At 42.0% G+C, this 18,447-nt stretch overlaps 2 protein-coding genes across 2 annotated transcripts in view; one reads left to right on the forward strand and one right to left on the reverse strand.

Annotated features, from left to right (window-relative positions):
* The window catches only part of LIPA (lipase A, lysosomal acid type), a 101,179-nt gene that overhangs the window by 49,903 nt on the left and 32,829 nt on the right, over positions 1-18,447 (reverse strand). The window lies entirely within an intron of this gene.
* Positions 13,209-14,593, forward strand: IFIT2 (interferon induced protein with tetratricopeptide repeats 2). The gene is given in 2 exon segments (XM_029245249.1): positions 13,209-14,247; positions 14,250-14,593. Coding segments are annotated over 2 exon segments (1,233 nt in total). The 5' UTR covers positions 13,209-13,358.

Here is an 18,447-nt window from a genome sequence, read left to right on the forward strand (position 1 = left end):
GTACATATATTGCTTTATAATTTTTCCATAGCTATGTCACCACTTAAAATACTACATATTTTACATATCTGCTTCCTGTCTGTATCTCCCATTAGAATTTCAACTTTGAGCAAACAGAGATTTTTGTTTTGTCCTTTGTTCTAGGTATCTTCAGCACCTAGAATGGCTGTCACGTGCAGTAGGCATTCAATAAATGTTTGTGGAATGAATGAATGAATGGAATTGGCAACAAGGATGTGACAATCGAGGGGTATGCTGTCTAAACCTGGTCAGATCTGTTAGTTTCTATCTCTAAAACTTTGAGCAACTTTTCTGAGCCTTGGTTTTCCCATCTGTAAAGTGGGACTAATAACACCCACTTTGCAGAACTGACTGCAGGGCTGCAGTCTTGTGAGAAACAGGGAAAATATGCGTACAGTGCCTGGCATGTAGTACACCCTCAATGAGGCTACTATTTATATCTTTCATTAAGTTACAGATCTTGAGATGAGATCATCCTGGATTAGGATTAGCCCTAAATCCTATGACAGAAAAGAAGACACAGGGACACACAGGTAAGAAGACCATATGAAGACAGAAGCAGAGACTAGAGTAATGCAGCCACAAACCAAGTAACACAGGACCCATCAGAAGCTAGAAGAGGCAAGAATGGATTCTCCCCTACAGCCTTCAGAGGGAGTGTGGCCCTGCCAACACGTTGATTTTGGATTTCTAGCCTCCAGAACAGTGGAGAACAAATTTCTGTTGTTTGGGGATTTCTGTCTTACACCAAGTTTGGGAGTACTGTGCCTGGGCTCAACCAATCCAATGGTTTGGAGCATGTTCACCATATTTTCAACGGATTTGAAGTTCAGGCCAAACTGGTTCTCAGTCTTCATTTATCTCTCTCTCTCTCTCTCTCTGTCACTATTCTCAATATATCTCCCCCAACTCCCACCTCCACTCTCCTACTTTTATGATGAACTCAGAGGCACCAAAAGATCTAATGATTTATTTCTGGCTTGTTCAGAGAGTTGTGACAATGGGACAAATATCAATTGGAGGGTCTCTACTTATGTGATCTGATGCTGTACAAATACATTTTCCATCATCCTACGAAAGGTCAGGAAGGTGGGACAAATAGAAACATCAAGAGTGATTGGAGAGGGCCTGCACAGAATGGGAGAGGCAGAATGTGGAAAGGAAGGCCTCTGGAGTATGGAGTTCTGGAGTTTGGAGGATGATTTAACAAAGGCATGAGGAAAGGGCAGATGGCAGAAGCAAGAAGAACTACAATTGTGCAGCCTGTGGAACAAAAACCACATTCACAGAAAGACAGACAAGATGAAAAGGCAGAGGACTATGTACCAGATGAAGAAACAAGAATAAAACCCCAGAAAAACAACTAAATGAAGTGGAGATAGACAACCTTTCAGAAAAAGAATTCAGAATAATGATAGTGAAGATGATCAGGGACCTTGGAAAAAGAATGGAGGCAAAGATTGAAAAGATGCAAGAAATGTTTAACAAAGACCGAGAAGAATTAAAGAACAAACAAACAGAGATGAACAGTACAATAACTGAAATGAAAAATACACTAGAAGGAATCAATAATAGAATAACTGAGGCAGAAGAACGGATAAGTGACCTGGAAGAGAAAATGGTAGAATTCACTGCCATGGAACAGAATAAAGAAAAAAGAATGAAAATGAAGACAGCCTAAGAAACCTCTGGGACAACATTAAATACAACAACATTCGCATTATAGGGGTCCCAGAAGGATAAGGGAGAGAGAAAGGACCAGAGAAAATATTTGAAGAGATTATAGTTGAAAACTTCCCTGACATAGGAAAGGAAATAGCCACCCAAGTCCAGGAAGCACAGAGAGTACCATACAGGATAAACCCAAGGAGAAATATGCCCAGACACATAGTAATCAAATTGGCAAAAATTAAAGACAAGGAAAAATTATTGAAAGCAACAAGGGAAAAACAACAAATAACATACAAGGGAACTCCCATAAGCTTAACAGCTGATTTCTCAGCAGAAACTCTACAGGCCAGAAGGGAGTGGCACGATATATTTAAAGTAATGAAAGGGAAGAACCTACAACCAAGATTACTCTACCCGGCAAGGATCTCATTCAGATTTGACAGAAAAATCAAAAGCTTTACAGACAAGCAAAAGCTGAGAGAATTCAGCACCACCAAACCAGCTCTACAACAAACACTAAAGGAACTTCTCTAAGTGGGAAACACAAGAGAAGAAAAGGACCTACAAAAACAAACCCAAAACAATTAAGAAAATGTTAATAGGATCATACATATCTATAATTACCTTAAACGTGAATGGATTAAATGCTCCAACCAAAAGACACAGGCTCACTGAATGGATACCAAAACAAGACTCATATATATGCTGACTACAAGAGACCCAGTTCAGACCTAGGGACACACACAGACTGAAAGTGAGGGGATGGAAAAAGATATTCCATGCAAATGGAAATCAAAAGAAAGCTGGGGTAGCAATACTCATATCAGATAAAATAGACTTTAAAATAAAGAATGTTACAAGAGACAGGAAGGACACTATATAATGATCAAGGGATCAATCCAAGAAGAAGATATAACAATTATAAATATATATGCACCCAACATAGGAGCACCTCAATACATAAGGCAAATGCTAACAGCTATAAAAGAGGAAATCGACAGTAACACAATAATAGTAGGGGACTTTAATACCTCACTTACAACAATGGATAGATCATTCAAACAGAAAATTAATAAGGAAACAGAAGCTTTAAATGACACAGTAGACCAGATAGATTTAATTGATATTTGTAGGACATTCCATCCCAAAACAGCAGATTACACTTTCTTCTCAAGTGCACATGGAATATTCTCCAGGATAGATCACATCTTTGGTCACAAATCAAGCCTCAGTAAATTTAAGAAAATTGAAATCATATCAAGCATCTCTTCTGACCACAATGCTATGAGATTAGAAATCAATTACAGGGAAAAAAATGTAAAAAACACAAGCACATGGAGGCTAAATATTATATTACTTAATAACCAAGAGCTCACTGAAGAAATCAAAGAGGAAATCAAAAAATATCTAGAGACAAAGGACAAAACACGATGATCCAAAACCTATGGGATGCAGCAAAAGCAGTTCTAAGAGGGAAGTTTACAGCAATACAATCCTACCTAAAGAAACAACAAACATCTCAAATAAACAATCTAACCTTACACCTAAACGAACTAGAGAAAGAAGAACAAACAAAACCCAGTTAGTAGAAGGAAAGAAATCATAAAGATCAGAGCAGAAATAAATGAAATAGAAACAAAGAAAACAATAGCAAAGATCAATAAAACTAAAAGCTGGTTCTTTGAGAAGATAAACAAAAGTGATAAACCATTAGCCAGACTCATCAAGAAAAAGAGGGAGAGGACTCAAATCAATAAAATTAGAAATGAAAAAGAAGTTACAGTGGACACCGCAGAAATACAAAGCATCCTAAGAGACTACTACAAGCAACTCTATGCCAATAAAATGGACAACCTGGAAGAAATGGACATATTCTTAGAGGGGTATAACCTTCCAAGACTGAACCAGGAAGAAATAGAAAATATGAACAGACCAATCACAAGTAATGAAATTGAAACTGTGATTAAAAATCTTCCAACAAACAACAGTCCAGGACCAGATGGCTTCACAGGTGAATTCTATCAAACATTTAGAGAAGAGCTAACACCCATCCTTCTCAAACTCTTCCAAAAAATTGCAGAGGAAGGAACACTCCCAAACTCATTCTATGAGGCCACCATCACTCTGATACCAAAACCAGACAAAGATACTACAAAAAAAGAAAATTACAGGCCAATATCACTGATGAATATAGATGCAAAAATCCTCAACAAAATACTAGCAAACAGAATCCAACAACACATTAAAAGGACCACACACCACGATCAAGTGGGATTTATCCCAGGGATGCAAGGATTCTTCAATATACGCAAATCAATCAATGTGATACACCATATTAACAAACTGAAGAAGAAAAACCATATCATCATCTCAATAGATGCAGAAAAAGCTTTTGACAAAATTCAACACCAATTTAGGATAAAAGCTTTCCAGAAACTGGGCATAAAGGGAACCTACCTCAACATAATAAAGGCCATATATGACAAACCCACAGCAAACATCATTCTCAATGGTGAAAAACTGAAAGCATTCTTAAGATCAGGAACAAGACAAGGTTGTCCACTCTCACCACTATTATTCAACATACTTTTGGAACTCCTAGCCATGGCAATCAGAGAAGAAAAAGAAATAAAAGGAATCCAAATTGGAAAAGAAGAAGTAAAACTGTCACTGTTTGCAGATGACATGATACTATACATAGAGAATCCTAAAGATGCCACCAGAAAACTACTAGAGCTAATCAATAAACTTGGTAAAGTTGCAGGATACAAAATTAATGCACAGAAATCTCTTGCATTCCTATACACTAATGATGAAAAATCTGAAAGAGAAATTAAGGAAACACTCCTATTTACCACTGCAACAAAAAGAATAAAATACCTAGGAATAAACCTACCTAAGTAGGTGAAAGACTTGTACTCAGAAAACTATAAGACACTGATGAAAGAAATCAGAGATGACACAAACAGATGGAGAGATATACCATGTTCTTGGATTGGAAGAATCAATGTTGTGAAAATGACTGTACTACCCAAAGCAATCTACAGATTCAATGCAATCCCTATCAAATTACCAATGGCATTTTTCACAGAACTAGAACAAAAAATCTTAAGATTTGTATGGAGACACAAAAGACCCTGAATAGCCAAAGCAGTCTTGAGGGAAAAAAAACGAAGCTGGAGGAATCAGACTCCCTGACTTCAGACTATACTACAAAGCTACAGTAATCAAGACAATATGGTACTGGCACAAAAACAGAAATATAGATCAATGGAACAGGATAGAAAGCCCAGACATAAACCCATGCACCTATGGTCAACTAATCTTTGACAAAGGAGGCAAGGATATACAATGGAGACAAGACAGTCTCTTCAATAAGTGGTGCTGGGAAAACTGGACAGCTACATGTAAAAGAATGAAATTAAAATGTTCCCTAACCCTATACACAAAAATAAACTCAAAATGGATTAAAAAAGTAAATATAAGACTGGACACTATAAAACTCTTAGAGGAAAATTTAGGAAGAACACTCTTTGACATAAAACACAGCAAGATCTTTTTTGATCCACCTCCTAGAGTAATGGAAAGAAAAACAAAAATAAACAAATGGGACCTAATGAAACTTAAAAGTTTTTGCACAGCAAAGGAAACTACAAACAAGATGAAAGACAACCCTCAGAATGGGAGAAAATATTTGCAAACGAATTAATGGACAAAGGATTAATCTCCAAAATATATAAACAGCTCATGCAGCTCAATATTAAAAAAACAAACAACCCAATCCAAAAATGGGCAGAAGACCTAAATAGACATTTCTCCAAAGAAGACATACAGATGGCCAAGAAGCACATGAAAAGCTGCTCAACATCACTAATTATCAGAAATGCAAATCAAAACTAGAATGAGGTATCACCTCACACCAGTCAGAATGGGCATCAACAGAAAATCTACAAACGACAAATGCTGGAGAGGGTGTGGAGAAAAGGGAACCCTCTTGCACTGTTGGTGGGAATGTAAATTGATACAGCCACTATGGAGAACAGTATGGAGGTTCCTTAAAAAGCTAAAAATAGAATTACCATATGACCCAGCAATCCCACTACTGGGCATATACCCAGAGAAAACCCTAATTCAAAAAGACACATGCAGGGCTTCCCTGGTGGCGCAGTGGTTGAGAGTCCGCCTGCCGATGCAGGGGACACGGGTTCGTTGCCCAGTCCAGGAAGATCCCACATGCCGCGGAGCGGCTGGGCCCATGAGCCATGGCCACTGAGCCTGCGCGTCCGGAGCTTGTGCTCCGCAACGGGAGAGGCCACAACAGTGAGAGGCCCACGTACCACAAAAAACAAACAAACAAAAAAAGTCACATGCACCCCCATGTTCATTGCAGCACTATTTACAATAGCCAGGTCATAGAAGCAACCTAAATGCCCATCGACAGACAAATGGATAAAGAAGAAATGGTACATATATACAATGGAATATTACTCAGCCATTAAAAAGTAACGAAATTGGGTCATCTGTAGAGATGTGGATGGATCTAGAGACTGTCATACAGAGTGAGGTAAGTCAGAAAGAGAAAAACAAATATCGTTTATTAACGCATATATGTGGAACCTAGGAAAATGGTACAGATGAACCAGTGTGCAGGGCAGAAATTGAGACACAGATGTAGAGAACTAATGTACGGACAGCAAGGGGGGAAAGTGGTGGGGGTGGTGGTGGGATGAATTGGGAGATTGGGATTGACATGTATACACTAATATGTATAAAATGGATAACTAATAAGAACCTGCTGTATAAAAACATAAAATAAAAATTAAAAAAAAAGAGTGATTGGAGATAGAAATATTTCAAATAGGAGACAAATCAGTGTGTGTACATGTGTATGTGCTCGTGTGTGTATGTGTGTGGGCTGATGTGTGTGATTAGTGTGTGTGCGTCCAGGCAAGAGAAGCAGGATCGTGGCTTAAAAACTTAAGTGGTACTAAGCTGAGTCTGACTCCACCATGCCACTGGGGGCATTCAGGGGTTAATTGTTACTGGTGTGTCGCTGTATGGGGTGGTGCCCTTCTGGGGGCCATTTGCAGAAATGACTAGGAGTGTCTTGGATAGATTTTAAGGTAAGGGAAGAGAAAATGGGAACACAGATTTGGTGTGAGGAACGTGACTCAGTGTGAAAGGGAGGGGAGGTTTGGGAAGTATTTTTCATTCTATATCTGCCTTCCCTTCCTGCCCAGCCTAGGCTCCTACTTGTGTAGGTAAAAGTACATTAAAGCTCTTCTGTCACTACAGTTTCCATATGTGGTAACCCAGCTACATGCAGGGAGTCAAGGCAAACCTTTCTGCCAGTTCACTGGGGAGCAGGTGGCCTGGCCAAGGACACCAGGCTCAGCTTGGGCTTTGGAGAGAGCAGTGGCAGGAGTGGCACGGGAAGCAGGGAGGAGAAGCACCATGGAGATTCCATGGAGCTCCCAGACATATTTGGGAGTGGGGGGTAGACTAGGGCAGGGCTGGATTCTGCTCTTGTGGGTGGAAATGGAGCCAGAGAAACAGGGTTTTACTTCACTCTTCTGTTTCTCTCATGGAGATGCCGGTTTTGACTCCAGGCTGGAATGACCTGGGAATCACTGGTGACAGTAGGGGTATGAAACCAGTTACATTTATTGAAAGCCTGTCATTGCTGGAACTCATTGAAAACAAGCTTATTTTACAAAGCCAATGAAAAGAACTTGTAAGGCTTGTTATAATTTAGTGAAATTGATCAATAAAAAGAATTTACTTTGCATAGATGTGGATAACAAACAAATGAAAAAAATCTCCAAGATTAGAACCTATTAAGGCTATCATATCCTATTTGCATCAAAAACTTGTGGTCGTATGGTCCTCCTCTCTCCCCTCAGTCTCTCTTAGCCATGTCAGGCCTGTCAGTCAGGAGGTGTCCAGTAACTGGGAGCATCTCAGCATCTCCACTCAGGCCTCCACTCACCCAGCAGCTTCTCCTGGAAGAGCAGCTAGGAATCCTGGGGATCAGGGACTCCCACTGGGTCACCTTTAATTGTGGTGAAGTGTTCTGCTTTTCAATCAAGTACTGTGGTTACCATGGGCAAAGCGCTGTGTTAGGCAGAGTGGGGAAATCTGCAGGGCTCCACACACCGCCTTCACCCTTAGGAGTGTTTGGGGAGAGTGAACACACTGAAATTAGAAAAGGAAGAGAGAAGAAAGCAACAGAAGGACAGTGTCATGTAGTGCTCATGTCCTGATGTAGCCTCATTTGTTTACTTTTGCTTTTAGTGCTTGTGCTTCTGGTGTCATATCCAAAAAAATCATTGTCAAGACGGATGTCAAGGAGCTTTCTCTGCAAGGACAATTTTAACGGACCCTGGAGGGGTGGAGGGCGCTGTCAGGTTTCCCCACTAGGGGGCGGGCTTGGCCACCTCACTGGCCCCTTGTGAGCTGGGCGGTGGTGGCCTGTCCATCTTCTTTCCCCGCAAAGGTTTCCACAGCCCCTTCAGAAGTGAGTGCTTGAAAAACACCATTTTTCTTTTGTAGTTCTTGAAAAGGACTACTCATAAAATTAAGAAAACACAGAAAACCACAAAGAAAATTTATCCACAGTCTCAGAACACTGGGATTCCACTAGCATTTTAGTGTGGAATAAGTTGACTTTTCCTTTTTAAAGTAGCAACTGGCATCTCAATTCATTTTGTGTGTGGGGGGTTCTATTTCCTTTCTTCATGTTTTTTTTTTCTTTTTTTGAGAAAAATAAACTGGTTCATTTTCTGTGTTCAGGGTGGGAGGACATCTTGTCCCTGGATACAGGAAGGAGAGAGATGGGGTGTGGGGACCGGGTGTCCTCTGACAAAAGGGATTCAGAGCTGGGAGGAAGCTGGGTGACCTGGCTTTTTTTTGGCAACAAATGCAAAATCGTTTGTTGCACTGTGTGAATGGGTATTTTAGGGGTGCTGTGCGAAGGTGTTAATTTCACATCTAGGTCAAAACAAACACCATAAACATGGAGTCTGGGAAGAGGGAACTCAGGAGGCCATGAACACAGAAACCCACGTGAAGCTGCAGAAACCTGGAGCTTTGGACTTCAGGCATTTGGACATCTACAGTCTGTGGTGGATTGACAGGGGTGAGTCAGCTATACCTGGAAATCTGGGGAAAGGAAAACATCTGGCTGGGTTACTGTGTCATGCTAGAAATATACCACTGGAATCATGCTGTTATTATATATATATATGTATATATATGTATGTATGTATCAATACACCACTACTCCTTCCAGTGACCATGGGAGACATCAGCTACCAATTCATGGGAGCTGATACTCAAGAATAAACTTTCTGCTCATCTTGGCTTAACCATAATACCCATTCTAGAGAGGACAATCCTCTTATAACGCCTTTGATGGATGATTCAAGGCTTCCCACATTTGCCTCCAACTTTTCTCTCTAGCTCTAAACAACGACATGCCATCAAATGGAATGCTCTCTGTTGCCCAATAAAGCCTTCACTGTTCTTGTATTACTTTGTAAGTCTTTGGAAGTCTCCAGCAGTGCTCCCACCTCAATAACATTCCAGCATCCTTCAGCAAGCATCCAAGAGCTGCTTCTGCAGCAAGTCTTCTAACCATTTATGCCTCAGAGAATTTTATGTGATCACTTCTTCATTTAAATCTTCACAGCACTCTGCACCTTTTAGTAAACCCTAGCAAGTGTTTTGCCACCAAGACTTCTTCCATGGTTACTGCTTTTTGTTTCCTGTTTAAGATACCATGTCTGCCCCAATTTACCTAAGTATCAATCAAATCACATTTTTGACAGCCAGGAAAGAAGTCTGCTAGGAAAAATACTGTAAAGTGGGGAGCAGCAAGGAGCCTGCTAAGGAGAGGACCAGGCCACAATTGTCAGGACTTTATCGATCACTTAGTCAAAAGATTTAGCCAATGTGTAGATGGAGATGGTATGTTTGGGATGTTCAGTGAGATATTCCTGTAGGTCATTTGTTGTAGTTACAGGAATTTGGGAGTTCCCTGGTGGCCTAGTGGTGAGGATGTGGCGCTTTCACTGCAGAGGCCCAGGTTCGATCCCTGGTCAGGGAACCATCCTGTATGTCATGCAGCGCAGCCGAAAAATACCAAAATAATAATAATAATTTTTTTTAAATAACAGAAATTTGAAGTAAAAGGAGGTAGAGTGAATAACACTATGTGCCATTTCCTCAAGATGCTCTGTGAATATGAAGAATGTATTGGGCCATAGAGCAAGGACTAACACCCTACTGCCAGTTGCTTTCATAAATATGTCTTACTGGAATATGTATTGTCTATGACTGCTTTTGTAGTGTAACAGCAGAGTTAAGGGGTTGAGACAGAGACTGTGTTGCCCACAATGCTGAAAATAGTTACTATCTGGCCCTTTAAAAATGTTAGCAATCTCTGCTAGAGAACATTATTATAGCTGTGATAACCATTCCTGGGATCCTTGAGACTCACCAGATGGTAGAAGCTGCTGATGGTGTGCCAGGGACCCCTGGACAAAAGTACAGACACCCTCTGGGGTATTTTTTGGTTATTTGAAATGTTTCAATGCTTCCTATGAGACATAATTTAATTAAATAATAACAAGAATCTAAAATAGAGCAAAGGATTGCCTCTGGTCTTGCATTCTGCTGTAAGAATATTTGCACACTTGTTGCTTTGAATTGTCTTTGTTAGAGAAGAGAGAATGGAAACCAAAGTGAAAATGAGAGACATATATGGACGTTGTCATTGCCAGTCATTTGGGGATAATTAGAGAAGGAGACAGATGATCTTGAGGGAAAGGACCATATCCACGGACATAGGATAGGTCCACAGTGCCTGATTCCAGGCAGCCTTTGGTGTGGGTCCTCTTAAAAGGGGGGATGCTCAAGTCTCTGCTCTGCTCAGTCCCCAAAAGCAGCCCACCAGTTAAAAAGAGAGACCTCTGTGTTGGACAGCTAACCAGGGCAGATCATGTCTTCATAGATTCTTAATTAGGAAATAAAGGGATTTTTTTAAAAAAATCATTTTTGACTGATGTCTGTCCCTTAGCATCCTGGATCTTGTATTCATTGACTCAAACAATAATACTGTTTATGCTACTGAAATCTGGCAAGATGAAGAAAATTTCCCCTGATCCTTGGACCGTGACAAGAGACTATGGGTAATGATGGGGTCTGGGGCTCCCAGCAAGAACTGTCATTTCTATGTCTGATGGAAGGGAGGTGACTTCCCTGAGGATCGACTTTCTTGGAGTTTTCTTCTTCTCAGAACCCACATAGATGCAGAATGGTTTCATTTCTTGGTGCTGCTGCTATTATTAGCAGAGGCTTCTGGTGCTACGACTTCTGTCATCGTCCCAGAAATCAAGAATGCATTGCTCAACAATGACAAGATCATCTGTCTCCTTCTCTAATTATCCCCAAATGACTCAACAATGACGTTTCTTTTCCTGTACACACACACACACACACACACACACACACACACATTTGGTTGACTGAAATGGCAGTGTATTTGCTGTGTGATACTGTGTAAGAAACTAGCTCTTTCAGTTCCTCATCTGAAAATGGGGTTATTGACCGACCACCTACCTCCTGGGCCTGTTGTGAATATCAAATAAGATGATCCCTGTGAATGGCCTCACTTGATTAATGTAGCTTGTTGTTGCCCATAATGGTAACAGTAGTAACAAATAACATTTTCAGAAGCTTTCCATGTGCCAGGCAATGTTACAGGCACTTTATATGTATCTCATTTAATCCTCAAAAAAGATATAAGAAATCTAAGCTCAGAAAGGCTAAACAACTTGCACAAGGTCACAAAAAGAATGTGCTAATTTCATCTGCCAATTAGTTCTCAGGTCCTGAGTCCTGGTTTTTAAGGTTTCCTTTCTTTTTCTGTGTAAATCAGGTTCCTAGCAGGAAACTGATGTTGAACTCAAGCTGAGTAATTAAAGAAAGTTGAATAAGAAGTGGTTTGGGTTCAGAGATAAGAAGAGATGATGTAATACCCTGGGGCTAATAACACACTAGGTTCCCAAGCCGCAAGAGAAAGGAGAAGTTATAGGAACCTGAAAAAAGAATTGTAAACAGAAGGCCAACTGACAGCACCTGTGGGCTTCAGGAGAGGACCGTTCTGCAGGGTGGAAGCCCCAGAAGTGAATACTCGAGGATACCACTCCCTCCCTCTGAGCTCTTGTGTCTCCCTTTGGCCAAACCCACTGGGAAGCCAGAGACCATGGAGCTCCCTCTCTGACGGTGACAGTCTGGTGGGGAAGGATGCAGAGTGGATCTGAAGGGGCAAGTGGAAACTATCGAGTCCTGACTCCATGGAGTCATAATGCCTACATTTCTTGGTTTACAAAATGCATGCTCAAAAGCAAAAACTTAGAGGTAGAGGAGAAGGAAACACAGAGAAATAAATAAAGATAAAAAGTATTGCTAACATTTTGGTGTATACCTTCCCTAAGAAGCAAACTTAGAGAACCACCCTCACATGTCACTACCAAATCTTCTACCTGCCTAATCTATGCCTTCAGCCTGCCTTCCCCTCCATAGTTTGGATGAATTATCCCTAGTGTTTAAAAAAGAATGGTTGAGCATCATAATTTTGTTCTAGTTCACATCCCATTTCACCTCGTTAAAGACTTCTCTACAGCAATTATCAGCTCTTTGGTATCAGTTTTTCCATCCCTACTGCATCACTCGCACCAGCACATAAACATTCACTAATATCACCCACTTTCAAAAATAATCTCCCCTCAGCCATCTCCAGCTATAGCCACCCAACTTCCTGCTTTTACAGCAAAACTTCTCAGAAGAACTATCTCCTCACTTCTTGTTTTCTCAACTCATCCCAAAGGAGCATTTACTTCACCACTTTTTTTGTTTGTTTTTTTGCGGTACACGGGCCTCTCACTGCTGTGGCCTCTCCCTTCGCGGAGCACAGGCTCCGGACGCGCAGGCTCAGCGGCCACGGCTCACGGGCCCAGCTGCTCCGTGGCATGTGGGATCTTCCCGGACCGGGGCACGAACCCGTGTCCCCTGCATCGGCAGGCGGACTCTCGACCACTGCGCCACCAGGGAAGCCTGGAAAGGATATTCCTTTAAAAAATTTTTTTAAATTAACTTTTAGTGGAGTATGGTTGCTTTACAATGTGTTAGCCTCTACTGCACAACGAAATGAATCAGCCAGACACATACAGATATCCCCTCCCTTTTGGACTTCCCTCCCACTTAGGTTACCACAGTGCATTATGTAGAGTTCCCTGTGCTATACAGTGTGTTCCCATCAGTGGTCTATCTTATACATAGTATCAATAGTGTATATGTTTCAATCCCAGTCTTCCAATAGAATATTCTTTTTTGATTGGGGTTGACACCCTTTAGGAGAAGGAGAATGCTATTTGTCATGCTCCCCATTTCTTGTCTGGTGAATCTGTGCTATGTCTCAGAGTGTTCATCTTTCTGTTTTTTCCCCCCACAGTGAGACCACAAAGAACTCCTTGGACAGCAGCCTACGGCAACTAAAATGCCATTTCACCTGGAACTTGGTAGAGGGAGAAAATTCCTTGGATGATTTTGAAGACAGAGTGTGTAACCTGATTGAGTTTCAGAACAGCGAATTCCAAGCCACAATGTGCAAAATATTGGCCTACATAAAACACTGCAGAGGCCAGCACGAGGCAGCCCTGGGATGCTTACGGTAGGCTGAAGAGTTCATCCAGCGAGAGCACGCTGACCAGGCAGAGATCAGAAGCCTGGTCACCTGGGGAAACTACGCCTGGGTCTACTACCACCTGGGAAGATTCTCAGAAGCTCAGGTTTACGTAGACAAGGTGAAACAAGTATGCCGGAAGTATTTCAGCCCCTATAGAACTGAGAGTCCTGAGATGGATTGTGAGGGAGGGTGGACATGGTTAAGGTGTGGAGGAAACCAAAATGAAAGGGCCAAGGTGTGTTTTGAGAAAGCTCTAGAAAAGAAATCCAAGAACCCAGAATTCTCCTCTGGACTGGCCATCGCGAGCTACCGTCTGGATAACTGGCCACCGTCTCAGAATCCCGTTGACCCTTTGAGGCAAGCCATTCAGCTGAATCCTGACAACCAGTATGTCAAAGTCCTCCTGGCCCTGAAACTGCAAAAGATTAATAAAGAAGGTGAAGGAGAGAGGTTAGTCAAAGAAGCTTTGGAGAAAGCCCCATTGGCAACACATGTGCTTCGTGGGGCAGCAAAGCTGTATTGAAGAAAAGGTGACCTGGACCAAGCTATAGAACTCCTGAGAAAGGCTCTAAAATGCGTGCCAAACAACACCTACCTGCATTGTCACATTGGGTGCTACTATAGGGCCAAAGTCCTTGAAATACAGAAAATGGGTGGGAAAAGAGAGAAGTTACAGGAACTAATAGGACATGCTCTAGGTCGTTTAAAGGGAGCTGATGAGAGCGATGGAAATTTCTTCCATATCTGCTCCTATCTCGCCTGCCTCTCTTCACAAGCCGGTCGGTATGAAGAAGCAGAGTATTACTTTCAAAAGAATTCAGCAAAGAGCTTCCTCCTGTAGCCAAACAAGCGCTCCATCTGCGATATGGCAACTTTCAGCTGTATCAAATGAAGTGTGAAGACAAGGCCATCTACCATTTTACGACGGGTGTGAAAATAAACCAGGAGTCAAAGGAGGGAGAAAAAATGTAAAACAGACTGCAAAAATTTGCCAAAATCAAGCTCTCAAAAAACGGAGCAGATCCTAAGGCTTTGCATCTCTTGGCGTTTCTTCAGGAACTGAATGGAGAAATGCAGCCAGCAGAGGAAAACTCTGAGAGGGGTTTGGACTCTGGAAACCTCATCCCTTTAGCATCTTTAGCTGAGGAATAAGGAATCGAAATGTGGTACCCATAGGGCTACTGCTGGAAGGGAGCTGAAACCCTTCCACCAAGTTGGTATTCAAAATATTTAACAACTGGTGTGGCATAGGCATGGACTTAGACCCTGGCCACAGTACTGGATCAGGGTTAAGGAGAAACTCTGCTAGGCAAGTGTTAACACTTGAATTGCTCAGGGAGTTCTGGGAGGGGGACTAGATTGGGGGCAGGTCCTGGGGCTCAGTAAAGGGCTATTTCCCGATTGACCTCTTGGGAGCAGTTGGCACTGTGACGTTCCCTCTGTGGGGTGATGTCTTGGGTTTTTTTCCTATGTTTCTATAAAGCAGTCAGATACCTCACACCTGTAACACTGTGGTCCTTTTTAGCAATGTTTTTTCCATCCTTGGAGTCATTTTAGATCCTGTACAGATTGGCCCTGTGATACAGTTCAATGCAGGCTGCCCCAAAATATGCCAGTGGCATATTGATTATTTTGAATTTGTTGCTTGAGAAAACAGCCAGTGCAAGAACACTCTGACCCACCTCTGAAAGCAGGAAATAAATCTCCCATGTGAAAGGTACCCTCACTGTAGCAGGAGGTAGCGAGACTTCCTTGTCGCCAGAGATAGGGAATTGAGGGCTGAGAAGGCTATGTAAACCAGGTCTGCTTAGATTCTCCACTAATTAGTACCCAAGCCCAAGTTTCTTTGCCTTGTCAATTCCTCACAAATCTATTATTTCTTTGCCTAAAAGATATAAAAGCTGCTTGCTTTGGTCACTTCTTAGGCTGTATCTATGAGACCTCCATATGTATGAAATTAACTTAGATTTTCTCCTGTTCATTTGTCTTGTGTCAATTTAATTATTAGATCAGCCAGAGGAACTCCAAAGGGTAAGGCGAAATTTCCCCTCCCCAACACCCTGCATAGACACGAATGTGTTGTGTCCATCCAAAGGCTGGGGGACCAAAGCCTAGAGAGGGCTGGCTGTCCTCTCTCTCTACCTTCTGCCTTTTTCCCCCATCTCCTCAGAAAAGGCTCCATCTAGGATTGTCTCTACAAACTCTACAAACAACATGAGTTCAACTGTCCCATTAACTGAAGGGGGAGGAGAGTTTTTAGAAAAAGAGAGCAGAGAACAGGTCAAATCTAGAAGGAACATATCTAAAAGAAATGGGGTCAGGCAACCACAATACAAGAGTTTCAGGAGGCATGTGGGGAGATTTCACCTCCTTTCTGCCCCCCGCCCCGTAATCATAACACAGCATGTGAAGGATTAAAAAGTAGATTCTGTACAATATGCTAGAAACCAAAATAATACTTTTCTTTAAAACTTATATGGAAAAATGTCTTGCCAGTAGGAATGGGGAAAGAGTAGGCAAAAGAGAAGGAGAGAAGAATGCTGGTTTGTCATTGTAGATTATAATCATATGGAGAGAATTTCATTTTCTTAGCCACTATTGGGAAAATTTCTTTATAACACGAAGACTTGCTTTATTCAAAAATGGTTTGATGAGCGCAGGTTCAAGATGATAGGAAAGCGGCTGGACAGAGGAATTATTTGGTGGTTAAGGACCTAGTGAAAGGTCTTAGGAAATAATAATGGAGGTTTTTTTCCCCCATTAGAAATATTGTATATTAGGTGATATAAAACGTCATTTAACCCTGAAAATCTTGAGGGAAACCACAAAAGTCATGGTACGCCTGGGGCAATTGGGATTTTCTAGGTAAATATTGAATGACCAGGGACAGACATCAAGGTTGGTGTGAATCAAAACAGTCAGCTGACCCAGCATGAGGCCACCAGTCACCCTCCGGGTTGCAAAATGATTGCCTGTTGGAATTAATTTAAATTTAAATGGTGGTTGTCAGGGGCTGGGGTGCGGGGGGGGGGAATAGGAGAGATGTAGTTTAAGGGTATAAACTTCCAGCTGGTAGATAAATAAGACCTGGAGGTTTAATGCACAGTATAGTGAATACTTTTTGTTTTCAAAACAGCGTGGTGTGCACTTGAGATCATCAGTATACATAGTGTGAATGCCTGAAAAAGTCATCGATTTAATTAATAAATAACTTAGGTGTGATGGGACATAAAGGCGTGTTCTGGTTTTTCTGAAATTTTACTGTACCTTCAATCTTCCAGACTCAACTACTGATAAATACAATGTTACACTGAGCATGAACTGGCTCCATAGAACACAGACTGGTCTAACTTCATGACCACTGAATAGAACAACCATTTCTTCTACAGCTTTAAGAGTCCAGGGCTTCAGCTTACACCCTGACACCACCACCAAGCACCCCGTGTACATAAACACCCTGCCCCCATAGGGAAGCAGGTGGGCTGCTGCCCTTCTCTCTGCTAGATCTTGTTAACATCTTGTGCTTCCACCCACATTCTCTCTCCTCTTCTGATGTCCATTACGAGAAAGGAGGAGTATCTCCAATTCTGTGGTAGGCCCCATCCTGGAGGCAATCTAAACACACGTGGGAGAATTTTTTCTGTTAAGTAAAGAACAGAGAGAGACAGGAAGCCGTGAAGTCTCTCTTGTTTCTCAAGAGGCCTCTGGGTGGAAAATACAATTCACACCAGCCGCAAAGGTAAACTTATTCTATGGCACTGACTTGGACAAGTGTCCATTGCAGGCGAAGATTCAGCTCACTTGGCCTGAGTAACTTATTATCAGATCTGGTGCCTGGGGAGAAAAACTGGGAGTGTTCTGAGTGGAGGGTAAGATGGGCAGGCATGCTGACCTTGAGAGAGGACCATCAGTGCCTGCAGAGTGCTAAAGAAGGTACCCCAGGTGTACGTGACCTTGTCCTTGCATGTCATGCCACCAAAACCCTTGCTGGAACAGGAGCCCGAAAGGAAAAAAGGTAGAAAGGGTAGGGAAGAGATGTATGTCACATTACACTTAATATTTATTAGAGGACTTAAAGCTAAGAGACATGATTCGAAAACAATCAAAACAATTATGTATGTAGCTCTTGTTTCCTGAAATCTCACTATCCAGAAATAACAAATGGAGCCACATTAATTGGAATGACTTGTAATTCCCTGGCTCTTAACCATATCTCTCAGTGCATTTCCCTCCCCTCAGATACTCACCAGATAAATAACAAGCCCCTAACAGGTGTCTCCTAAGTGTGGATGAACAAGTCTGTCAGACTTATCTGATAACATCTGCCTCTTGCATGGCTCCAGCACCCACAATGTCCTCTGCCCACAGAACTGCTTCAATACAGCTCGTCATTCTCTGTATTTGATTGTCACCTGGGGAGTACTGATATCCCTGCCAAAGACGTTCTCAAGTGTGTTGATGCCCATGAAGGCGTGAGGAGAATTTCTCTCATCCTGCCTGGGTTCTAAGTGATACTAATTATTCCTCAGCCTCAGAGTCCTCAGCAAAAGATTCATCAGCCTCTGCCCCCAGCCCCCTTTCCCAGAGAACTTTCATCTTTCTTTCCACTTCACGTCAGCTGACTTGCACAATGTGTGTCTAGGGCGACTGGAAGCATGGACGTGTGAGAATCCTGAAGATAAACACAGATAGGATCCCTACCATGTGCAGCGTCAACCCTGGATGCCAGTGTGGAAAATGTGGGTTCCAACTAGAGACCACGTACTCCTATTCCCTCCCTTCCTCCACCATTTCCCCCATCATCTCTTTTGGGGAGAAGGAACTTGCTTTGACTAATTACAAAATTTCCTTATGATTTACAGCATAGTTGCCTCATTATTGGTAATCTATACCTTCTTGGGAGGCCACAAAGAGGGAAACCGACTAAAATCTTTTCTGTAAAAATGGTACAGTGCCTTTGGAAAAACAGTTTGGCAGCTCCTCAAATGGTTAGACACAGAAAATTA

The sequence above is a fragment of the Monodon monoceros genome, unplaced genomic scaffold (genome assembly GCF_005190385.1).
Source record: "Monodon monoceros isolate NGI ecotype Baffin Bay Population unplaced genomic scaffold, NGI_Narwhal_1 Super_Scaffold_4, whole genome shotgun sequence".
NCBI lineage: Eukaryota > Metazoa > Chordata > Mammalia > Artiodactyla > Monodontidae > Monodon > Monodon monoceros.